Source organism: Stylophora pistillata, chromosome 6 (assembly GCF_964205215.1).
Source record: "Stylophora pistillata chromosome 6, jaStyPist1.2, whole genome shotgun sequence".
NCBI classification, from domain to species: Eukaryota; Metazoa; Cnidaria; class Anthozoa; order Scleractinia; family Pocilloporidae; genus Stylophora; species Stylophora pistillata.
Window position 1 is genome coordinate 21754789 of NC_142524.1, and position 25702 is coordinate 21780490.

A 25702-nucleotide genomic window follows, 5' to 3' on the forward strand; every position below is an offset into this window, starting at 1 on the left:
AAATTGGCCACCCACTGTGTCGATCAGGTTGGGCATGAGATTTGAAATTTTAAAGATTCGCACAGAGAGACTTTGAAAAACTAAAGAAGTATAGAAATTGTTTCATTCGATAAACATTCAAGAACGTTCTTAAAAAAGACGCGATATAGCCATGGTCACATAGACAAGGATATGTTTCAGAAATTTCAGATATTTTATTAGAAGGAAACTAACCTCATCTGCTATAGTCATTTGATTAAGAGAGAGGCAGGGAAAACTGTTACGACACGATGACAGATTAGTCGGTGCTCGGAAAGGAGGCGGACTGGAGTCAAACTAAGTCAAAGTCAAATCAAGAGGCTTAACTGGAAAACGGGAGTCAAAGTAAGGCCTCTTGAAAAGACACTGACACCCCGGAACTTGTTTCAGGTCTCTCCCACACCCCTAAACCAACACCCTCAATACCGTTTCTATGTCACAAAAAGTTGTCGAGAAGAACTTCTCTCTCTCATTGTCACAATCAAAGCGAACACGGCACTCTTTACTTTTGAAATTCTCGTCAATTAAATTTTAAAAACGAAGGATTCCCCGTACAACAAGAAAAGGCACTATTACTTCTGAACAATTCCAAATGCAGTAGACTAAAACAAGTCTTCCACTTTCTTAGGTCGATGGAGTCCTCTGTAAGGATCGAAGACCTCGTTGAAGTTGTACTCGGCTTTTTCTGATTTCTTTTTGAGAACCTTGTTTCTGGCTTCGTCACTTGGTGAGGCCACAATCATGGGTCTATTTCCACACTCAGGTCTGAACTCCACCACATTAAGGCCCGTGCGGTCTGCAAGTTGCTGATGCGTTTCCTGCAATGATACCGTAAAGATTCCGTCTTGTCTTGAGTACGTTCACGTAAAGATTAGAGATGACGTCAAAATAAAGTTATAAGAAAAAAACAACAACAATGATAATAATAATAAAAAATAATCTTTAATGAAAGTTAAACGAACCGCAGGCAAGCGCCTTGTCGATGTTTTGGTTGATTTATAGATGTGCTTTATTTCAATAGTTATTTTTCTTCTTGCCCAACCCTCGACGTTTTCTTCGCACTCTCTCAGAACCTAGCACAGGCTATAGATCTTTACCAACAGCCAATCGCATCCTGTGTTGTATTTAAAGAGGGTAAGTTTCTAAAGAAACTACGGTGCTGCGTCGGTGGGGGAGTGTAAGGGGATAATTCGGTTTTATCAACTGAGTTAATAATGTAAATTGGCCAACGTAATGAGTTCCAAAGATGACGTTTCGCGCGTTAGCCCTTCGTCAGTGTTGTGTTTAGTCAATGAGATGACTAATTTACGATCATCTTGTTCTTGTGTTCAACATGAGGTTCCAACACCACGAATGTACAAGGGAAATTGCAACTGAGCAAGCGATTGCTATCCAAAAGCTGAAATTTCCGACTAGATGGTGCTTCTAAGTTACTTTTCATTCTTGACGGCTTTCACGCCGAAAAACATTTACCTGACTAAGCAGTCCCTGGAACACCGCGCGAACGAGGCTGAGAGCGTTCGTAGTACCGTACACTTTACAGCGCATGTCTTCAATTCCAACGAGCATTGCGATCTCTTTTATGGCTCGATGGCAGCGAAGTCCGAAGCCTGGGGAAGACATACACGTTGAACATAAAAGTAAGAGGAAGCAAAATTATCTAACATTCACGGGTGAATGAAAAGTTTAACGTCCACATGTTTTCTTCAATACAATATGTAGAATAAATACTTCCCTTCCTTACGTGCGAATGCTTATCGACGACAGAAATGAGCCACAGTTGACATTAGTAATAGATGTATATTTCAGTAATTTCATAAACAAAATAAATAAAAGGGCAAATAAAAAAAATGGACTTATTATTTATGAGGCGGTATATAACCATTTGGCGCACTTTGGAAGACTTTCCAGGCAGTAGTGTTTTATCCCTTTGAAGTAGTTAATCCCCCCCCCCCCCCCTTCCCCATCACTCATATAACGGCATCTTCGCCCCTTCAAATCCTTATTCCTTGGACTCCTTCATATCACTACGTACGTCAAAACAGAAATTCAACTAAAAAGGGAATCAACAAGGCATACATAGACAGTGTATTTATCACAGTTCTATGTTCTTCTAGCTCATATCTTTCAAAACTACACAGCAGAGGGATGGATAGATGGATGGATGGATGGATGGATGGATGGATGGATGGATGGATGGATGGATGGATGGATGGATGGATGGATGGATGGACGGATGTATGGATGGATGGACGGATGGACGGACGGACAGACGGACGGACGGATAGATGGATGGATGGATGGACGGACGGACGGACGGACAGACGGACGGATGGATGGATGGATGGATGGATGGATGGATGGATGGATGGATGGGTTAGATGACCACTCCCCTTGGGGCTTTTCAAGGCCATTCTTACAACACAGTGCGGCGGACTTTGCCAGACTGCATGTAGCAGTTTACAACGAATCAAAGGAAGTTGAAGATGCCATCTCCCCCCAATTCCCAGTAAACAGGCCAGACCACATCACAGTAATCTCGTGACTGGGTTCTTTAACGTCCCCTGCCTAACCTAATTAACCAACTAATAGGTGCTGGAGACGGGACCTACGGTTTATTCGTCCTTATCCGAGAAGACTAGAATGTCTATCCATTTCATGATATTATAGAAAGGTAGCACATTCTCCTCAGTTATTTTAAGACCTGAGTATTGGTCCAGCCGGGGCTCGAACTCTCGACAACCCACACAACAGTCCGGCGCTCTAACCAATTGAGCTAACGGGGAGGCGGTTAGGGAGAGAAAAGAGCAGCAAGATCTTTACGAGAAAAAAGATTCAGGTGTTCAAGTTATAGTACATTACCTCGCGGCTTCCTGAAAAAATTGATCTTCGTGCAGTGATACTTCGTTTCCATGTCATGGAAAACTATAAAGAAGAAAGAGACCAGAAAACGTTAAATTACATTTAACTACAATCAGTATGTATTATTATTTATCGATTTTTTGTTTCTGTTATAGTTGTTGCTGTTTTTTAATGTGCCTGGGAGTATAACATCGTATCCGCTTTAGGCAGCAAGCAGGCCCTCCTTATAAGCACTTCGGCACGAGCGCTAGTTTGCACACTGAGGGCTCCATTTGCAAAATTTTGACTGAAACGTAATTAGTATCTTTTATTTCTTGAAGTTCCTACAGCCCTCAATTTGCTGTGCAAAATCTGTTCAAAAAGGTGGCCAATTAAAGATACATGTACGTCAGAACTGTCTGGGAGTTCCTTGGAAGTGAAAACTTACTTGTGTGGTTGTCGCAGCGTTCAATATGGTATAGATAGTTTACGGCTCTGTTTCTTGCCTGATTAAACAACACGTGGGGTACAAGTTAATACCATGTCGGTCTCCGCAGAACTCAACAATGAATCTAAGATTGGCACCGCAAATTAAATCTCTTTAAATCAGTTCCCGTTCCTTACTGTTGCTGTTATTTTTAACATCCGTCGTAATCAGGATAAAAGGTGCTCGGTCACTCAGCTCCATGAAAACTGGTCAATCCTTCTTTTTTTTTAATTTTACTTAATTGTTTTTTTCTATTAACTCGATTACGAAGTTAAAAGTATAAAAACACAGAAAACAGGCCAAAGGTGGCGAGATTACAGACGGGGGGAGAAAGGGATGCTTATTGAAGTGAGAGAGAGGGGGAGGTGCGAAGGGCACTTTACTCGGAACTCATTGGAAGATAGTAGTTCGATAAATCATTTCTTCTCTGAACCGTAACCTTTCCAAGCCCTAACCCGTGCGCATTGCATAACCCCTTGGTTGTAAAAATCTACTCTGTTTGAAACGGGAACTAAATCAGGCTTTCAGCTACCGGCATATTTTGTAGTGAAAGGTTTTCTAGCCACACAAAAAAATTATTGATATGCCTACACCTGTACTGTATAACACTCAAAATATCATATCAAAACATTTATTACTCAGCGCTGTGCTTTTACCTCATAAAAATTGGAATTTTTGAATTGGAGAAAGGTGCGGAGGGGGGGGGGGGGAGGAGGGGAGTACAACAAAATTTTTCTTGAGAGGGTGGGTTTACCAGTGAGCATTTAAAGTATGGCACCGGTAGTAATAGTAGTAGTGAACTTTATTTATGTGTCGCGAGAAAATATAGCGCATAGCACTAATTGGGAACACACAGGGTAATAATGCTTAACAAAAGTAAGAAATCTAAAACCTATTTACAAATAGAATTATTTACCTAACCTATTTATAAATTAAAATTATTTATCACTATCATAGTCTCAAAATGAACTGTTGCAAAGTCTACATTTTTTGCAGCCATCATCAGTTATGACAGTCAGGTCCGTTCTCCTGCTTTTAGTCTTAAATCCATGCAGACTATCTTCACTGCGTAACTCTTTCGTAAGTTTCGACCAGAGGAGAGGGCCATAGTATCTAACAGGGTGCTTTCCATATTTAATGGTATTAAATCGAGGTAATTTGAAATCTGAATGAAGTGCAGATAATCAAACGAAAAAATACTTTCCTTACATACCTCAAATATTGCACTCAGGGCAGTTTGCCCTCTCCCAACGCCAAAACCTACAAATCAAATAACACAAATTTCACACTTTACTAATACATAGAAATGACTGTGAATCTATGAAAATTATATATGTAAACTGTTGATTAAGAATTGTAAATCAAGGCGATCTTTGCAGTAATGTACACCGCTCGAGCTGTAGTGAAAATAAAGCCTGAAAAAGATTCAGGCCTGTACGGAACTTGAACCCATGATCTCTTCGATACAGGTACACTGCTCTTGAAACTATGATAACAAGCCAACTGGGAGCTGGTCACCATGATGGCTCATAATAAACCTGTGAAGTGATAAATAAATAACAGTGAATATATGAAAATCAGGATTTTTTTTCAGGCCTCATTTTCACTTCTGTTCAAGTAGTGTTCATTACTGAAGATCACTTTGATATTCATTTTTTATTCCACAATATACATAAAATACATGATGTACCTTCTAGCCCATTTCGATTCCCAGCTACCACCAAGGCACGCAGTGTTTTCCTTCTTCCACCAGCCTTTGTGTTAGACACTCGCCGCAACTAAAAATCAATTTAAAGTATGTTTCTGATAAGTATTTCTTTTCTGTCTTTTCAATTCTTTGTTAGATTTGACCTTGCCAGCACAGTTTGTACCTCCATCACTTTGTATATCACTACTTCTTTTGTGTGATACATTTTACAACTGAAGGAAAAAAAGAAAAAATTCCTCGGAACAAAGGAAATTTATGTTCACATTAACATTTAGTTGGTCATCTCTTTCCAATACCATCCCATACTGGTGTGAAGACATTTCCAGCATTGACTGCCCTGCCTCAATTATTGAAGCATGGAAACAAATCAGTTTAAAGTCATCCTGTGATTTTTCCAGACCAGCTAAAGCAACGACCTGTCCAGTCCAACACACTTCAGTTTTCACTATGATTTTCTATAAGATTGAGAGCATGGGGGCAGGATTTATTTTATTTCTAATTGCCCCCCTAAGTCCATTTCTTTTCAAGATCCACAACATAAAATTAAGCTTGATAATGATTTCTTTTCCCTTATTTGCATGCTCTTATTCCTGAAATAATTCCAGGAAATGAGCTCAAAGTTTTTTTTTTTTCTAAAGAGGTTTATTATCATAATGGTGATATATCATTTGCTGTTTACAAGTCATGTATCTGAAAACAAACATACAGCACCTCAATGCATACAGAAAAGAAATCTTTCAATTCCCCTGAAAACAAATTGAAAATGAAGAAAACAGTGATTCATTTCTGGCTTCTCTGTTAAACTAGAGAAAAAAATAGTAAGCTGTTGTTGCAAAGTGCAATGAAAATTATAGCTCCAAAACCACAAGGAATGATAACACGATGGGAATGCATAGGGTGGGGACACCGAGCCTTGTTGTAAATACTGCTGGGCAGTGTCTATCAAAAAGTTCAGTGTCTGCTGTTTTATTTTCCTCAGATGCCCTCTGTACATTTATTCTCACATTTGAATGGCTGTCTCCAAATCTTTGGGAGACATGGATGATTCTGGCTTGCAGATGTTTGCTAACTAGTGGATATTTTTCTGACAAGTTTGCACATCATCAAATCACTCGCATTTTGCGAGTTTGCAAGCATTAATTTTGAGCCCTGACATTGTAAGGAGAAATTGCAGCTGTAGATTGCTACTCATCCTTAGGAATCAAAGGGCTCATGCTAAAAGCTCTAAAACTGTGGCCAGCAATATTTGAAATACTTTTATTTCAAGGAATCTCATTCACAAACTCACTTCCATCAGGAGTAAAAGGGTGTCCACAACTTCTCCCTGGCCAGCTCTTTCCAGTCCAACCTCTTGCAAATGTCTTCTTTGTTTGTACAGCCTCTGCTGTACTTTTATCATCTCTGTCTATTTCTGCCCCCTCATTCATAGGAACATTGTATCCTTTCCACTTGAGGCCAGCCTTGTCTAACAGTTGAACATTCAATATGATTAATACACTATACATTGTACATTCCTGTGATATTTTTTAGGAGATGAAAAGTACTGACCAGTGTAACGCGTTTCACGAGTACACTTTTGACCTGTTAAAATTCCATGACTTTCCATGACTTTTTCCATGACCTTTTGAAAGATTCCATGACCTGTTTACAAATGTTCTCACAATGCATGCTTCTGTTTATTTGTAATGAAATTAAATTTGATTTTTGGACTTGTCAGTTCACTTTTCAAACTTTGGGTCTTATTGCCTTTCACTCATAGAGAGCATATTGATTTTCCATGACTTTCCATGACCCAAACCTAAATTTCATGACTTTCCAGGCCTGGAAAATGAAAATTTGAAATTGCATGACTTTCCAGGTTTTCCATGACCTGTGCGAACTCTGTGTAAATGTCATAGAGATCTGCATGTAGTGATTATAACTTTGCTCTGGTATAAGACAGTCCAAACATAAGCTTTCTGAACTCCATTTACCTCAGTTCATCAACTTTGAAAGATGTCTTCTTGTACCCCCAATATATGCACAAAAGAAGGATTCTAACTGGTTAATCGATCCTCTAACATTAGAGGAAATTTAAGGACAAAATTCTGCTATGTAGGGGAGGTACACATGGGGGAAAAAGGTTTCTTACACAAGACAGTAGTGTGTGAGGAAACCTATGTGAGAGTGAAGAACTTTGCCTGGTATAAACATTGAAAACTGACAAATCTTAACCTTTTGATCTGAGATATACCTATATATATTTTTCAGCAATTTTTAAAACTAAAGAACTTGAATTTGATTTTAATATAATGTATTCCATATGATGCCCGATCCTCGCAGTAGAGAGCGCTATTTATGAAATAGTGAAAATCAGACCTGATAATGTATTCCAGCAAACTTTTAAGGAGGTGTAATTGGCATTGTCACGAAGAAATTAGGCAGCTAGCTGCAATTTCATGTCAGGCACTTCAAATACAGGGCTTCTATGAGCCAGGGTACTTTGCATGCATCAACTGAAGAGACCTGGCCTGACTAATGAGTTTCCTTTTTACTAAATGATGGATGCAAGAAGGAGAAGGGAGTCACAAGAAACCAGAATTTAAAACAACATTTTATTTCTACATATTATTTCAGCACCCAGCCTGGAGCAGAAGCAAAACTCCACTCCCTCCCCCTCCCTATGCATACTTCAACATTATCCCTGTCTAAATCAAGGTACAATTACCATCAGAAGAGGTATCTTAGACATATTTGGGCTTACCATATTTAAGTAGTTTTGGATCAATTCATTTGACGACAGTTTTCTTATTCCCTCTCCCTGTTCCTCTGCCACCAGTTACAGCATTCCACAATATGTCATATTCTGAAATTATTTTGAAATAGATATCAGTGTTAGATTACTAATTATGTGCATGTATAGTGCATTCAGTATATTATCATGAATCAGTTGACTCAAGACCTCATAGAAGTACATGACATGAAACACTAAAAGGAGATGTTGTTTTAAATTACATCATTTTCAAACCATTATCAAGGGTACAAAATTAATGAAAATAAAATTAACAAATGCAAGTTCAAGAGTTACAACTAATTTGTATAGGAGAGGTAGCTACACAAATACTTTAGCACGGATAGAATCCGTTTGCACGTTCAAACTCGGTGTTAATTGTTTGATGTAAAGCATCTCCTTGACAAGACAATCGAATTTGTTCGTGCACTTCTTGAGAACTTTGAAACAGCTAAGAAGGTCCTCAGGGACAGCACCTGCATGGTCATTGTCATAGTGCTTGCGTACTGAAGATGACGAGCTCTTATGGCTATCCATGCGGGCATATAAATGCCCACGTGTGTAACCAACATAGCTCCCTGTATCGCACAGGTTACATTTAAATTGGTACACTATGCACTGTTGATTAACCAGCTGTGGTTTGGTTTCACATTCTTGAAGGTCTTGGCCAATTTTCCGACTGGCAAATACGGGCTGGATTGTGGTTTGGAGCTTAATGCTAAGGTCTTTCAACTGTGTCTTAACAATGTTAGCGGAGTCTTGGTCCTTGAAGGGTATGACTACTCGGGTTACATCATTTTTCGCCAATCTTCCCAATGCCTGCAATGGCTGCTGGTCAGCAATTCTCGAGTTAATAAAGGTGTTAATGGCGGAGTTGATAAGGTGGCGAGGGTAGTCCAAACATGAGAATAAATTCTTCAAGCGTTCACACTCCTCAGAAAAATAAAGCCATGAAGAGGACAAACGGTATGCACGATTGAGCATAGTTGTTAATAAGTTCCGTTTGTACCTGTTGTCAACGGAACTCTGGTAGTGGACAAGTAAACCAGTATTAGTAGGCTTGACATAAACTTTCGTCTCAATTTGGGGTGCACGGTTTAGGAGCTGGGTGCCAAGAAAGGGGAGCATGCCATCTTTTTCGATTTCCATTGTAAAGCTGACAGAGGGATGGGCGAGGTTCAGGGTGTGTAGGAAATCCGTAGCTGTAGTAATGTTGGGCATTATAGTGAGAGTGTCATCAACATATCTGCGATAATAATCAGGCAGTTTACCTTCGAGCACTAGCCTTTCTTCCAACGATGACATAAACACGTTAGCTAGTAAAGGCCAGAGTGGGGACCCCATGGCCACTCCGTTGGTTTGTTTGTAAAACGGATTCTACCCGTGCTAAAGTATTTGTGTAGCTACCTCCCCTATGCAAATTAGTTGTAACTCTTGAACTCGCATTTATTAATTTTATTTTCATTTGTACCCTTGATAATGGCATCATGAAGTCGCCGAAATGTCGGGATTTTATATCGTTCATTTTTACCCGTCTATGTATTACTAAATCTTTGTTAATACATTTTCAAACCAAAGAAATAATCCTGCGATCTAAAATATGCCCTAGCAAGTGGATATGGAATTTTTTTTAATTGTCCGTACATGCAGCAACACATGTAGACAAGACTTCTTTAGACTGAGAAGGGAAGTTAGTTGGAGACTTCATCAAAACCTACACATTTTCAGATTTCTGGAGATAGGGATCCCTGGTTAGATCAAATGTACCTTTTTTGAAATAAGAACATCGTACCTCTATTTTTGCTTGAATAAGGACGCTTTTGGTCTTGTATCGTCAGAGCTGAAATGAATCCCCTCATCAGCAGCGACTCTGTAAAAATGCAACAATTTTGGTATCTCCATTCGAAAGTGTACTTTTATTTCTAAGGGGAAATTTTCCACTCAGTTACTGAGATGAGCAATCTTTCAGGTTCAATTGAGATCTTGTATCATTACCAATGTGGATGCTAAGATTACAATCATTACAACCAAAACCTCCCTACAATGTACAAGGGAGTCTTCGATGATAATATATTGAAGGATAATAAGCACAGGTTTACATTTACGTTTACATGTTATGAGTTCGGTAAAATCATCAAGATATCACACCAACCGTAAAAATAAAGCAAATAAATAAATAAAGTAAATAAGTAAATGAATAAAATACAACTATGTTGATGTTGAAAATAAAAGTTAAATTACGAAAACTATATAAGCTACATGTATGAACAACTATCATTTAAGAAGGCTGATAATCCATGTTTAAAACTTTCTAAGGAAGTTGACGAAACAATGGTCTCAGGGGGGCAGTTCCAGTCTGTTATAATAGTTCTTGGAAAGAGGGAAAATTTAAAAACGTCTTTACTTACATATGGCACGCGAAATTTAAATTGATGGCTTCCCTCGTGCGACTCTCGGGGTGCGGTACTAAATATTCTCGATTATCTATATCAATAAGACCGCGAGTTAGCTTATAAGTATTAACCGAGACTGCCTTCTTCTTGTTTCGAACGTGGTCCATCCTAAATCTTCGATCATGTCAGTAACACAGTCTAGCATATCGATCTATGATAATTCTGCGGTTGTGTGATGAGAAGTCTTTTCGATACATGGATCTTGAGATGAGTCCTTCATTTGCTCTGAAAAATTCATAGTAAAATGTATACATAGAGCTGAACAAATTCACAAGTGTCAATAACGTCTTAAAAAGTGACGGAGATTCGAAGAAGTTGTGAGAACTTTGGAAATGTGTACGATCGTTCGGTTCCTGTTGACAAAAGTTAATGTTCATGACGCTGAGAACTTAACTATTTTACCTTTGTTTAAACCTGAAAAACTCGTTAAATAGCCACTCTTCCTTGAGCAAAGCATAGTTAGTAGAGGGGACTAACTATGAGCAAAGTTTAGGCAGAACACACATCTCCTGAGAACAGCCGCCATCTTGATTTCAAGAGCGGCTACTAAGCCTGGGAGCATTCACGAATGCCTGGCTACCTAGCCGCTTAATATGGCGGCCCAGTTTATTAAATTTGGTGTCCCTATGATCGTAAGTGGATCACGTTCTGTCTATGAGTATTGCCTTCATAAAAATAGGTCATCGACAAATTTATCTCTTTTAAAATTAATATTACAATTTTCATTTGTCATCGAGTTATTTATTTTACTTTAACTTTTGGGTTATTAAGAGAAAACCATATGTAGGACATCGCTACGTACGTTACAGCTTTTTTCTATATTATTTTCTTTAAGGGTCTGATCGTTGGTAGATCATTTGCATTGAAGGAATTCACTGAGATAAAAATTAAGCGCCGGGATGAAAAGATATACAGGGTAAGCTAATAAATTTTCATGACTTATGTCCTCCTCGAACTTTAAGTCAAATATCTGCAAACCTGCGCGCGCGCCGGTAATTATATCGAGTCCATTCTCTTTCCTCACTCTTATCTCACTGGAGATAATGCTTTTGATCAACATCACTTTCCCGTTGATGATTGAAAAAGATATTTATAATCATACCTTTCTTCCAATTTACAGTCAGGGAACCATTTATGGCTAAAGATTACTAAAATCCCTCGATCAACGTTTTGATATTGTCATGATTTATCATGCATGCAATGCCAAAGTAAAAAAAAAAAAAAAAAAAAAAATAATAATAATAATAATAATAATAATAATAATAATAATAATAATAATAATAAGAAGAAGAATACGATGACATGAACAAAAATGAGCGAAGTGAAACTTACTCGAATGTTAGTATTATTACATTTATTCTTTATTCTTTCATTCTTTATTATTGTTGTTTGTGTCATACAAGTGAACTCCTAAGATTGGCCAAAATCAGAGGCTTAAATGGCTTATGGTCAGAGACAAAGACTAATTTTTCAAAAAACAATAGACTAATCTAAGGTATTCTAATCTAATCTAATCTAATCAAATCTAGGTAATAAACAATAATCGGGGTATATTAGAAGCTCAGTATAAATGTTCACAAATTTACAAAGAGCAGTAGATTAATCTAAGTAGTAAACAATAGTCCGGGTATATCAGAGTTTCAGTAGAATATTAAATTTCGGTAGCTAAAAATTTAATTCAGGTTCAAGAAATACAATTTAAGCTTCTTTTTGAAGATACTAATGGTAAGGCTGTTACAGAAAGTCAGAGGGATATCATTCCAAATAGTTGGGGCTTGGGAACAAATAGCAAACTGATACCTAAGCGAGAATTTGTGTAAGTTAAAGCAAGAGTGATTTTAATAATCATGAAACTCATGATCGAATTGTAAAAGCGAAGAAAGAGTGGCAGGCACAAGGCCATTGAAATATGAGAAAACAAAACAGGATACATGGAATTTGTAGAGTAAGTGGAGCAAAAGAATATTGAGCTTAGAAAAAAGAGGTTTAGTATGTGTTAGTGGAGGAGAGATTGTAATAATACGAATGGCTTTTTTTTGTAGTATATAAAGAGGTTCGAGGTAGGAGGCAAATGTAGACCCCCAAATCAAATTACAATAATTAATGTATGGTAGGAAAAGAGAATTATATAAAGTTTTTAGGGTATGCGAGGGTAGATATCGTCTCATTACATTACATTTACTTTTATATAGCTCAGACTTCTTTGTGGATATATTCAGTCACACTTAACAGTATCGTAAAGTTAAGATGGGACGTCAGCATTTTTATCAGGCGCCTCTGGCAGCCGCTTCAGTCCATGTAGCGATTTCATCATCCCACCCATCCCACCCCGGGGAGGACATCCACTACACAGTAATCTCGTGCATGGGAAATTTATGTCTCCTACCCCAAACCCTGCAGGAGACGGAACCTACGGCTTTACGTCTTATCCGAGAAGACGAAGCAATGTGAGTGAAGCGTCTTGCTTATTATACCAAGGAAAGTAAAGGAAAAGGCCGCAATCAAGCCATGGCTTTAAGTTATGGACAACAAGAGGCACTATATCATATATATAATTTCATGAACGTGAATGAAATTTTTTTTTCGCAGCTGAACAGGGAAGAAGCCCTAAAAGCGTTACCCAACAAGGGAAGAGAAGTGTTAATAGAGGAGGCATACAAGGTAGATCAGTACTATTACCTCGCTGTTAACGTTCATAGAATTTGCACTTGTCGTCGAGATTGAATCAAAGCCAGGGCTCTTTTGCTAGCTTCATAGCTAAGCTTTGGAACTCCATTTGCGAGGGCTAACTTCACGATTTTCCTATATTGTAGGGATTCCTATATTGTAGGAATTCTAGGTATGTTCTGCTAGGCATTTGGTACAGAGGGATTTCTTCGTTATCGTCAGACTTACCGAGTAGATCCTCTTCAGTGTCGGTGTCGTATGAGACTTCCATGTTTTCTTCATTCTCTGAATGGCATTGCTTTGGCCCGGGGCGTTTAATAGCCCATCTGCCGTTATAATGTCTTTGGACATTTTCTGTAGATGGTCAGGCAAGACCGCGGTTTCGATCCTAATCTTGTGGATCTCGTCAGTTGCCGATTAACTAAATAGACTGGTAGAGATTCGTTCTAGGTATCAGTCACACATGAGGTGTTTCACAGCCATTTCGTACTCGCTAAAAACATCGAAAATCCCTTGTTTCTATTGGCTCTTACTTTTGGCCAATTGTGTGTACGTATCCACGATCCTTTCCCTTGGGGCATAGGTTGTGTTTTTGCCCCCAAAACAGAGTAATCAATAAAGAACAAGACTAAAGCAATGCAGGAAACTCTCACCCTGCAAAAACATTGCAGTATCTGCTCAAAATATTGCATTTTAGCCTATACGAAAAACACAACTTATGCCCTAAGGGTAGCGATATCTATATTATATACCAAAATTACAAATGAAGCGCATTTGCTAAAGAGAGGCTACCCAGAGGACCTCATTAGCACAACCCTCTCAGAAGTGAATTAAAAAACAGGAAATTAGCTCTTTAATAGAAACAAAAGACGAACCAACGAATCTTACTTTTTGTTACACAATACCAACCATCAATGCCAAACCTAAAGCAATTTCTCATGAGACACTGGCATTTAATAGAAACACAACTACTACTGAACGAAATATACAAAAATCCGCTTCTCGTATCTTATAAAAGAGGACGGTCGCCCTAAGACATACTCGTTAGGGCCAAACTTTGAATAGCCTACTCCAAACACGCTGGGCAGTCGTGTAGGCCTGTCAACCCCATTTTACATGCGAAAATCTCCTCCGAATAAAAACATTTACTTTCTTTAAATGCTTGAGCATGAAGTAATTAACGGTAGCGCCAGGTGGTCTACCAGGAATCGGCAGAATTTCATTAAAATTTTGCTTTTTCTTTAAAAAATACGAGCAGAGTTATCTGAAAGGGAACATGTTTAACACTTTTGGCGTCTAAAGCAGGACTTGCCGTGAAAGACCGTGATCCAAAATGTGGGATTCTAACTCGCACGTGTTATGTCTGGACCCTCAACCTCGCCACTTGATCAGATAAACAGGCATCTCCGACTACAATAAAAATCCATTTATACTCAATTTTTGTGGATATTTTGACGGCTTTTTCCCAGCTTTATAAAGATTTGTCATGGCAATCGTTCGATATCCTTACCTATGCGTTCTTTACTGCCGCCAACCGCTCAGCCTTGAAGACACCATTCAGCGTTTTCCTTTTCTTTTTTTTTGGCCCAACATCCAAAACATCCGCCATTGACATTTTATTAAGTAAGCATGAAAGTTTACGCTGCGCTAATCTCGAGCGATTTTTCAGGAGTCCTTGATATAGGAGTCCTTGATATAGGAGTCCTTGATTCAGGAGTCCTTGATAGTTAGGCTTACAACTCATCCGAAACTAGAATACTAATTAAATAATCTTGTCTTCTCGCGCGAAGAGCCACCGCCGACAAACAAACCAATCGGGTAAAAGGAAGTCGTGATGTCACTTGACTAGCCTACTCCCCCACGGGAAATTTTTGGTTTACCGCGCGGGAAAAGGAATTCTCAGATGCAGGGTAGAAGAAGTTTTCTCCTCAACCCAATCGTCTTCGTATCTTTGGTGTGTGACATTATTCAATTCACATACTTGTTTCTCAAGATTGATGCTGACACAGTTGGGTTCCATTTCATACATATTTTTGCAGAACTCCTGTACCATAACTCGAACGATGCGGATCACATGGTTTTTGAGACGTTTCCTGTCAAAACTTCCTTCAGGACCGAACTCCAAATGACGGCATTGGTCTGCATCAGAGAACTCCTAAGATATGAAAGGTTTCAGTAATGCGTTTTAGATGAGCAACGATAAAGTATGTATTTGAAAGGATAAGAATTCTATCTTAATGGAATCAATTTCTCACAGCCCCTTATTTTTCATAATAACGTTTAGGGCTCTGTTCTCACTGCGCAGGTTAAATTTGGAAACGTCCTTATTCACTCTTGAGCAAACGTAAAGTTCATTTCGGCACCAAAGACGGATAAATGCTTTCAGCACACGTTGAAATACTTGATTGTGAAAAAAAAAAACAAAACAAAAAAAACAAAAACAAAAAACTGGGAGGCGCTTTTTGAGCATGTTGCTTTTTCACGCCATCTTGGACATGTTGCAGACTAATCGATGGAATATCAGGACCTGCTCTGCACAAAATCCAAAATTGATTAAATTTTAGGGCAATAGGTAAGTTCCATAGGGTTTAAAGTTGCGTAGAGTTCAAATCGAGGAATTTGCAGCGTCATGGTGTAAAATAGATGTTCGAAAGGCACACCAGACTTAACGATGTACCGTTAAATATTTCTTTTTGGCAAACTGAGAAGTTTACCTGTGAGTTTGCAGAGAATGTGACCCAATTGCTAAAGCGTTCTAACACTTAAAAGCGTTTTCTATTGTCAGTTGTACATGTAACACTGATATTACTCTCTTTAGGATTTCAGCATTTTAATTGTCATCGAAAAAGTTTTAAAACTAGCTGGCCTGAGATCAATTAAGGAATTTTTGGGACATCACAAAAAACAGGAATGTCATGGTTTTTACTAATAAAAGATTTAAATGTTTCATTTCCGCGCCTTTCCTTTCAAACCGAATTAAAAATGGTATGGATTAGGGCCGGAAGTTTATTAGATCGATCCCTACAGACTGCTGCAATCATCAATTCAATTCCCAAGAGCCAATATATTTAAATGAAAACAGACATAAACATCTAGCATAATAAGTTAAAGAAATAAACAGCAAACAAACACAAAGTAAAGCCAAGGTCAATATCCCAACAAGCTTAAGTCAATATCCCATCAAAAGGAAAAACGCTACTATTGTTAAGACGTTGATATGATTTTGGCCGCTACTAACCCTGTGAATCGACAATCCTGAGTTTCATGACGCAAAGCTCCACCAAAAGAACGGAGGGAAACACAGGATGCATGGCCGAATCGTTCAACACTCCTGGATGATATGAAATTTTTACCTATGTACTGTTGGTCGGAAACGACTTTGGTTCAAGGCAGGCAAGACTTGTATTATGAAAAACCAAACCTGCTTACATAATGATCTATTTTGACAGATATTATTGGGTACTCTGCCAAGTTCAGTAAAATGAATGCACATTGCGATCGGCGTTTCATAAACATCGCTCTGAGTTTCTGAAAGTATTTTTTTCTTTTTGAAAATTTTGAGTTCGATTTCTTTTAAGTATTTCTATGCCCCTCAAGTGAGATATCAATATACTCACTATGAATATTGCCTCTGTAGAAGATTAAATATAACGTGAGATGTATGCATGTTCGAATAAATCATTTTTGAATATCTAAATGGTATATTTACATAAGCCTGGTGGGTCTATGGTAGAAATAAATGATACTGCTGCTAAGATAAAACAGTTTGAAGATTCCGTTTTCATTAAGACAATAATAGGTCAATGTTTATAAGATGGTCTCTCTCAGAAGAACAACGAGAAAGTTTGAATGTTGAATTAGATTACTTTCTGCTTTCATTGCCTCCTGAAAAGAGGTTTTTACAGCTGTTGATGATATTGAGTACAGGTTCCATGAAAAAGTGCATCACTAGGTATCTTTGTTTTTCCCTTTATTTTAATTTGCCTTTTTCTTTTGTTCTGATTTGTCTCCTTTTTTTCTTTTTTTTTTAGTTTTTCTTTTTTTAGGTAATCTTATTTAGTTTTTTCAGGTACAATCCATGTCAATCCTCACCGTCCTTAACCAACGTTCTTCATAAGTTTCACCCATTTTTAATTCTCTTCAGAGGCATCTCATAACGAAGCAAAAATAACTAAATAACTGAACGTGTCCAGGTGTTCGTGATATTGAATAGCGGTAATCTACGAATGATAATGGAAATTATCTACATCTATATTAAAATACGTCGGTAAATTCGTTAGACACTACACCAACGTTAAAAATACAGAAACTGTAAATAACAACAATAGAAATAATGTCTAACAGTTTAAAGTTTCTCGTTAAAATATTGGAAATCTTAGTTTTAAAAGTTTCTAAAGAGATGGTTTCGACAATATCTTTCGGAAGTTTGTTCCATGCGTGGGTGCGTGGAAAAAAGGAATGCATTTGTTCCATGCGAGGGTGCGTCGAAAAAAGGAATACAAATATACATTATCTGTGGCTTTCATATTAAAAAATTTGTAATTATGACTAGAACGAGTTCTGGCTCCGCAAATTTTAGAGGGGCACAAATAACTATTTTTGTCAATGTGGACGTTGCCATGGCATATTTTATACATTAGACTTAATCTGGCTATTGTTCTCCTTGTTTCGAGGCTGGACCATCCTAGGTCGCTTAACATCTCGGTTACACTGACTGTAGGTTGATAGTTGTTTAAAAAAAAACCGTGCTGCTTTCCTTTGCACACGTTCGAGAAATGAAATGCCCTTTTTAAAATAGGGATCTCAGACGTCACAACCATACTCCAATTTTGGGCGAACAAGAGTTGTAGAAGCAGTTACCTTCACTGGTCGTGGGCAGTTCCAAAAGTTTCTTTTAACTAAACCAAGAACTTTGCTCGCCTTTCCAGAGATGGACGAAACATGCTGGGAGCACTTCAGGTTCTCTGTCAAAGTAACTCCAGGATAGGATTCAGATTCATGATTGGTTGTAAGCACAAAATGGCGGTCGGACGCTGGTCGTTTGCGCTCTCTCGTTATTTATGTATTCTGTTTCTGCTCTCAACTATCATCTTTTCGTTACGCGTTTGTCGTGTATCTAATCCTGCTGCGGCTCTCCTGGTTGCGTTTAATGGTGACAGGCTCAACGTTTCATCTCGAAACCACTGTTCCAGTCGTCACTACAGCACAAATCCATCAACTCCGCCATTTTGGAAGGCAAGAGCCGGACTTAAACTCGTCAAGCTTTCTTTGTGTGCAGGTTATTTGGTTCTACTGTCTGGTGATGTTAGTCTTAACCCTGGGCCTGTTAATGGTCTGGATGACGTTGTTAAACTCCGTGGACTCGAGTTTATTCACCAAAACATACAAAGCCTTGGCGATAAAATTGATCAGCTTCGCCTACTGTTACAAGAACTCCAGTCAGGCATACAAATAATTACTCTGTCTGAGACCTGGATCAAGGCCGACAGGAGTGACAGTGAATATGAAATACCGGGTTATAAACTTTTTCGGAAGGACAGAAAGGGAAATCATGGCGGCGTTGCGGTTTTTGTTCATGACGAGTTAGTGGCTACGCGAAGGGATGATCTTGAATTGGACACCGTAGAAGGAATGTGGCTGGAAATTGCTGTTCCTAAATCACGCAGCTTTCTTGTTGGAAATTTTTACAGACCCGATCGTACCTCGCGGTATTACGATAAGGACTTTATGTTAAAGCTGAATGGTATCTTAGATACTGCTTCAGCTGAGGGCAAAGAGATACTCCTTTTTGGTGACTTCAATTGTTGTTTTATGTCTAGTCACCCAAATGACTCTGATTGTAAACAACTTAAATCGCTATTCAGGAGTTTAAATATCAAGCAGCTAATCGACCAGCCCACAAGGATTACTAAAAACTCTAAGTCACTTATTGATTTAGTCGCTGTCAGTTGCCCGAAAAATGTGTGTGAGTCGGGGGTAGTTTCCACCCATTTAAGTGACCATGAACTGGTTTATTGTGTGCGTAAATTAAACTGGAAAAGAGCACCTTCCCAAGTCAAGACCTTCCGAAATTATGCGCATTTCAATGTTGACGCTTTTCGCAAAGATCTGAAGGGTGTTACCTGGAACTCTGCTCCTGGTCCCGATGGACCTGCCATTGTTAATGATCTCTGGCATGACTTTAAGCGAAAATTTGTCACGATTGCTGATCGTCATGCACCACTGACGCAGCGCCGCGTGCGCGGCATTGACAATTGTCCCTGGCTAAACAAGAGCATAAAGGTGACTATGCACCAGCGTAATTATGTTCACAAAAAAGCTATCAAGAGTAATGCCTCAGAAGATTGGGCTAACTACCGCCATTTTCGCAATCGTGTAACAAATGAAATAAGGTCAGCGAAAGCGTCTTACAATAAACGGCTCATCGAGGAAAGTGGTGGCGATTACAGTTTGTTTTGGAAGACGATGAAGAAAATCCTACCGGGTGAAAAGAAAGCTACTTCTCCAAACATCAAAGTAGACGGCGCTATCTCTTCTGACAAACATTGCATTGCCAACGCATTTAACAAGTTTTTCGCATCTGCAGCAAGCAAATTGATGGCCACCTTACGGAAAACTTGTGGTCATAAACAACGTTATTCCGTTACTCCTGCCTGTCAGTATCCGCCGTTTAATTTTCTTGAGATCTCTGGGGAGTTTGTTATGTCTCAACTACGTAGCCTGAAATCTGGGAAGGCCGTGGGTTTGGACCGCATACCGGCTCGCCTGTTAAAAGATTCTGCGGACATTGTAGCTAAGCCTGTGGCGTTTATTATCAACACCTCGTTGCGTACTGCCCAAGTTCCTAGTGATTGGAAATCCGCACGGGTCATTCCACTTTTTAAGAAAGGAAAGGCTGATGAGATGGACAATTATCGCCCGATTTCCATTTTACCTGTTTTATCTAAGGTTTTAGAACGGGCTGTACATATCCAACTCTACAAATATCTCCAGCAAAACAAGATTTTGAGCCCTTATCAGTGCGGGTTTCGGAAGTATCACTCGACAGAATTCGCTGCTCTTAGTTTTTCTGATAATATTCGAAGGAACATGGATCAAGGTCATTTAACTGGTGCTGTGTTTATTGACCTTCGCAAAGCTTTTGACACTGTGAATCATGCGGTACTTCTGGACAAGCTTTCCAATTTGGGGATTTTGGATAAAGAGCATGGCTGGTTTACGGATTACCTGTAGAACTGCACCCAAGTTGTAGAGTTTCAAGGGGTGACTTCTACTTCAGAAGCCGTCTCTACTGGAGTGCCTCAGGGTTCTATTCTCGGGCCACTATTGTTTATTCTGCACATTAATGATTTACAGGAAGTAGTGTCCGATTGCAATATTCTGATGTACGCCGATGACACTGTTCTGTACTGTTCATCCTCTCAAGCCTCTATCATTCAAGACAAGCTGAATGCTGAACTGTCTAAAATTGATGACTGGCTTTCTTTTAATAGTCTGTTTGTTAATGTAACAAAAACTGAAGCTATGCTTTTCGGAACCGCCCCTAGATTATCTGCTGTTAACTCCTTTTCTATTACTTTAAATAACAATGTAATTAAGCGGGTTTTTCATTTCACTTATCTAGGTATAGTTTTTGATGACCGCCTTAGCTGGAATTAGCAAATAAAGCAACTAATTTCGAAGGCGGGAAAACGCATAGGAATGCTCGGCAGGCTTCGTAGAAGCCTTACTAGAGAGAGTGCAAATGTAGTGTATTGTAGTCTAATTAGGCCAATTTTAGAATACTGTGTATGTGTGTGGGGCTGTTGCGGGGAAGGTCGCAAACAAGACCTTGAAGCCCTCCAAAACCGGGCTGCTAGGATAGTGGCTAGAACTGTACGCAGCAAGCAGGCAATGGACGTTCTGAAATGGCCCACGTTGGAGGAGCGCCGACGTAAATCTGTCTTTAAACTCGTTAAGAAATGCCTGCAAGGTCCATGTCCCCAGTATTTTAAACAATATTTTAAACGTAATAATACAATCCATGCGCGTGCTACTAGACAAAGCAACCTCTTACATCCGCCTGCTGTGAGAACTGAGATTGCAAAAAGATCCTTCTATTATTATGGTTGCACTCTTTTTAAAAAATTATCTTAATGATATTTCGTGTTATACATCTTTTAATCTTTTACTTGTAAATAGTTCTCTATTTATATTATTACCTGTTTTAGTGTAATGATTTAATGTTGTTGCTCAGGGCTCCCATTGATAACAGACAGCTTTTTGCGTCTGAAGGGGCTACCCTGAGCCTTATAAATTAATAAAGGTTTTCACTTCACTTCACTTCAGTCAACCTCCCCTAGTTCGGATCCACAAAATACGTATTATGACAAAGACTGGAAAAATAACAAGTGAGAGCTCATGCCGACTTCCTGTTAGCCTCACTTGTTTGATGAGAGGGTTGAAAATACTAAGAATTTAAATGGAAAAAAAAAGCAGGGTCTTAATCTCTGCATTGGGTGAAAAGGAAGAAAAAACTTTGTTTGCCATGGCGATGCAGAGTGTGTACGAATAATTTTTCCATCATCAAAGAGGCAATATCTTAATTTTGGACTTCTGCCATTTTTATGTTTATTCGCATATCTTTGCATAATTAGTAAAAACGTCACCACTTTACCCATAGTCGATCTGTTGAGAATGATTGCATTCACGAACGTATTTGTGCCTTACATCGTGATACAATAAATTAATGCCTGAGCCACTGAACTTAGACTCGCGAGAAGTCGTTTTATTGTACTCAAAGTGATAACTGCACAGATATGTGAATTTTACAGTTTTGCCAATAAAGGACGAACTACTCGAATCTGATAAATAATTATTTCTGATATATCAACCTACACAATTGACAGCGAATTTATAACGAAGAAATAGTAATTCTTCTCCAGAAAAAAAAAATACCCTTGGCAATAGCTTATGGAAAATGAATAAAAGTAAACGCCCAAAAGACGAGGTGTTTATAATCAAAATACTAACTGATAGCTAATACTGATGTGGAAATCGTATCTTGAGTTAAACGTTAACTTACGCTTTCCTCGCTTAAACTTCCTTGCACGTGGAAGCTAAATTTAGTAACAGAAGAAAAATTTTAGTTTCCTGATAAAGGCCGTGTCATAGGGCCGAAACGTTGATCGTTCGTCAATGATTTTCCAGTATTTGAATTATTTTCTTTTTATCAAGAAAAATTTTAATTTAAGAAAGCGACGGTGCAGCGAGGGAGATCAAAATACATGCACTTCAGTTCAAGTTAGTACGCCAAACCGGCTCGGTCACAAACTCAGCTGTTGGCCAAAAATATAATACCTGACTGCCTTCCCTTGCTTAAACAAAGAAGAAAAAATAAATTGTTCGGTAAAGCTAGCTATATTTCTGATTTTCAATGTCATTCATGTCTTTGTAGCCGCTACTGTTTTTTCCTACCTCCATTGTATAGTGTTCTCACTGCTCTTACATCATAGAAGTGATTTCGCATGAGCCCGTAACGTATGAACCCCACCATTCTACTAAATCACATTAAAAGGCAAAACCCCAAAGTGACCCTTTTTGCTTGTCGTTTGTTTGTTCGTTTGCTAATTTTTTTTTCTCTTTCCAATGTTTATTGTTATTATTGTCATTGTTATTATTAGTACTATTATCATTTTACTATTTTCATTACTATTGATATCTCTTTGCCTGTTTGTTAGTTGCTGTTTTTTCAACCATCCTTACATTTGGCCGTAGTACTGCTGCCATTTACATTTCCTCCCTTCTGGTACTCCTTTTTTCTTGTTACTGTACCAATATATAGCCCATAGCCTTAGTGTTTTTATTTCCGTGATCTCCCTTATGTTTGACTGCATTGCCGCAAGTGTTGTCTTCCTTTGGATGTCCTCCTGTACCGAATCCGATTCTAGAATCACAGCTTTGAAAATCACTCTGTTCATTACCTATGGTACCAACCCTTGCCTTGGAAAAGTCTTTGTTAAACTTGGAATCATCACAGTAATCTGCATTGAATCCCTCCTTGTTACAGTTGAGCTGCAAAGAAGCAGAAGGACCAACAAGGCTCTTCCACGTGTCTCGTCCCAGTGAGGTGTTACGATATTTCCGGTCAGCGATCATTGAGTACAGAGAGTCGGCCGTCTTATTGATGATTACAAACCTGAGTTTTCGGTCGATCCTCATACCGAGACAAATCTTGGAGAAGGGCGTGCTCCAGTAGGTCGGTAGCTTGGTTTCTTTTGAATCAATCCCAGTCTTGCCTCCTTCGGGTTGAAACACCTTTTTGTCCTCCCAGTAGGTAGAGTCGAACTCAAAAGTTTTCTAAGAGAGAAAATGCAAAAAATTATTCAGGTCTATCAGCCCGAAAGATTACTCATCATTTTTATACCTATTGGTCTTTGCAGGAAGGCGCACTGAGGCTATCAAATTACGTAACCATGCATCTGTCGTATTCCTAACCAGTTTTCTCATGGAGAGTAATAAGTTGTAAAACAATATTATAAGAAGGTAATAGGCCATTTCCGAACCACCCTTGGCCCCTTTCTAAAAACGAGGCCTGGTCCTCAACAATTCCTATCAAAATGACTTTAATTTGCTTGTTTATAGAAACATATTATCCGATGATTAAAATAATGAGCACCAGGACTCGCTTTGAAAGGAGGAGGAAGGGAAAAACTGACCTTGTTTCCATTAATTTTCATGACTGGCGTCCATCCTCCATCTCCGGATTTAAAATTTTCCAGTGGCAGAAAATGGGTACTGGTTTAGAGTCAAGGAGCAATGTAATTTCACCATTCGCTCTGGTTCTGTAGAGATAATTTACAGAGTATAATATTACATGTAGTGATAAATTAAATCTCATTGTTAATTACCCACATTTTGACGTTAACTATTTAAACACCACATGGACTGATAAGTCATGTGATGGGTGTTACCTCCATATTCATTATTGTTAGAAACCGTTGCAATATACATAGCTAAGTAATCCAAAACACCATTCTTTTCATAGTTTGATTGTCCAGGGGAAGTGCCATCTCTCTTTTTTCATTAATATCTTTTTTTGTGTTGTTCTCGTTCTTTAATCGTTGCTTGCACAGTTGTAATTTACGCCATCAACTTAAGTAAAAGTGTTATCGTTATGATAGTAAATGACTAGCATGTTTTTTTTTTTTTTTGTTTGTTTTTTTTTTTTTTTGAACCGGGCCATCTTGTAACAAGTACGTAAGATTATATAACCGTCTCTCCGGAAACGGACAATTGAAAAGTAACACATAACATTGAAATTATCTGATCTCAGAAAAATGATATCCTTTTGAAACCTTACCAAGAAATCCTTCAAGCTCGCTTTGTTTTTCCCCTCAGTGTTCTCAGGAAATCTTCAGTTTATTCCAACCTTTAGGTGACCATCCACAATTAGATTTTGTCCCATATATCTTTTTTATCGTTAATCTTATTCATGTACCTATTTATGTTCAGCTTTTTTTTCCATTTTGCTCATACTTTTCCAATAAAGCCTATTTTTCTCACCTTTCCTTTGACTTACATGTTCTTTTCATAAGCCTCTTTGCAACTCGAAACTGCAAGAACAAAACCATTGAAACGGTGTTACAAGGGTCTCTGTGACTATAATCTACTTGATAGTTTGAATACATCGACAAAGTTGAAATGGTAAATTGGTCACCGTTACGATTATAAAAGCTGAAGTTTCGAGCGTTAGCCCTTCGTCGGAGGACTTAGAGTTGTAAGCATGACAAAATGCACCACTTTGGTTCTTTCAATAATGGATTGTATAACAGAGAGTTTCAGTTCCATATGATTGTTGGGCAACCCCTTGATTCAGAACATCAAGCGTGGTGAAAAATTCCTCTGGATGGAAATTTCAAAAGCCTCCCTCATTCACTTCATGTTAAACTGCTCCTTAGGGCTTGCAGTTGTGTCTAGCCTTGGTGCAGTCGTCAATATCTGAAAATAAATTCAGAGCTTTAGCAATGTTTAAGATCGATGCGATAATTTCTAGTTCTGTTGACTCATGTCGTACCATTTTGTTAAAAACAACACCACCAATTCAAGCACCAAGCAACACTCAAATGGGAGAGAGAGGGACAAGTTCGTCAATCCTGCTGACGTCTAGGTTTATATGTTCATGTATAAATTTTGTTATCATACCTTCATTACAATGACGAACCATGAATAACAAAGACGTTTCCTGATTACCTGTTTCGCACCTCGCACCCATGAATCCAGGAGGACACAGACAGCGATATCCTTTATCGGTAAAACCACGTTGACAAATGGCGTTGTTCTTGCAAGGATTTTCAACACAAGCACTCTAGAACGAATTAAAACCATAAAAGAGAGAAAAGACGGTTTCTTTTTCGGCTGTTTGCAGCACTAGCTGATTTTTTTAGATATCAACCAATACTAGTACGGATTTGCAAGAAAAAAAGTGATGATGTAATGGAACTGGTAGCTAGGCGTTAAGAGTACAGACCTGAAAAATTTAGTTGAAAAAAAAAGGAGGTGACGAGATATTGTTCCACTAACAAAATTGCAGTTACCTCAGATTCTTTTTCACGCCATCTTGGACATTTTGGAACATAATTAACGGAATAGCAGAAACCGCACTGGTCACCATCCAAAACTAACTAAATCTTACGGCTAAGGTAAGTTCCGTGGAGTTGAAATTGAAGAATGTGAAGCATCCTGGTGTAAAAGCTGCTGTTTGGCAGCCATTCCAGACT

At 38.5% G+C, this 25702-nt stretch overlaps 2 protein-coding genes and 1 pseudogene across 4 annotated transcripts; 1 reads left to right on the forward strand and 2 right to left on the reverse strand.

Annotated features, from left to right (window-relative positions):
• Positions 1 to 170: 170 nt before the first annotated feature.
• Positions 171 to 10815, reverse strand: LOC148728784 (small ribosomal subunit protein uS5m-like; annotated as a pseudogene). Its single transcript, XR_016002588.1, has 11 exons — positions 10680 to 10815; positions 9617 to 9694; positions 7798 to 7899; positions 6343 to 6519; positions 5766 to 5800; positions 5037 to 5124; positions 4560 to 4606; positions 3308 to 3365; positions 2881 to 2943; positions 1492 to 1628; positions 171 to 836 (listed from the first exon to the last, which is right to left on the reverse strand). The product of XR_016002588.1 is annotated as a small ribosomal subunit protein uS5m-like (transcript).
• LOC148728785 (uncharacterized) lies at positions 7934 to 10732 on the reverse strand. The gene is made up of 3 exons (XM_088763565.1): positions 10680 to 10732; positions 9617 to 9694; positions 7934 to 9070 (listed from the first exon to the last, which is right to left on the reverse strand). The coding sequence occupies exon 3, from the start codon at positions 9043 to 9045 to the stop codon at positions 8146 to 8148; it is 900 nt and encodes a 299-aa protein (XP_088619691.1). The 5' UTR covers positions 9046 to 9070; positions 9617 to 9694; positions 10680 to 10732; the 3' UTR covers positions 7934 to 8145.
• A 36-nt stretch (positions 10816 to 10851) lies between the features above and the next one.
• On the forward strand, positions 10852 to 24493 carry LOC148728786 (uncharacterized). 2 transcript variants are annotated; one of them, XM_088763571.1, is made up of 5 exons: positions 10852 to 10909; positions 11113 to 11193; positions 12867 to 12938; positions 22993 to 23181; positions 23366 to 24493. In XM_088763571.1, exons 1-4 carry the CDS (start codon positions 10871 to 10873, stop codon positions 23179 to 23181), a joined length of 381 nt encoding a protein of 126 aa, XP_088619697.1. In that variant the 5' UTR covers positions 10852 to 10870; the 3' UTR covers positions 23366 to 24493. The 2 variants fall into 2 exon arrangements, with proteins under 2 accessions (XP_088619697.1, XP_088619698.1); XM_088763572.1 differs by lacking the exons at positions 22993 to 23181; positions 23366 to 24493 and adding an exon at positions 14984 to 15893.
• The last annotated feature ends 1209 nt before the right edge of the window (positions 24494 to 25702 follow it).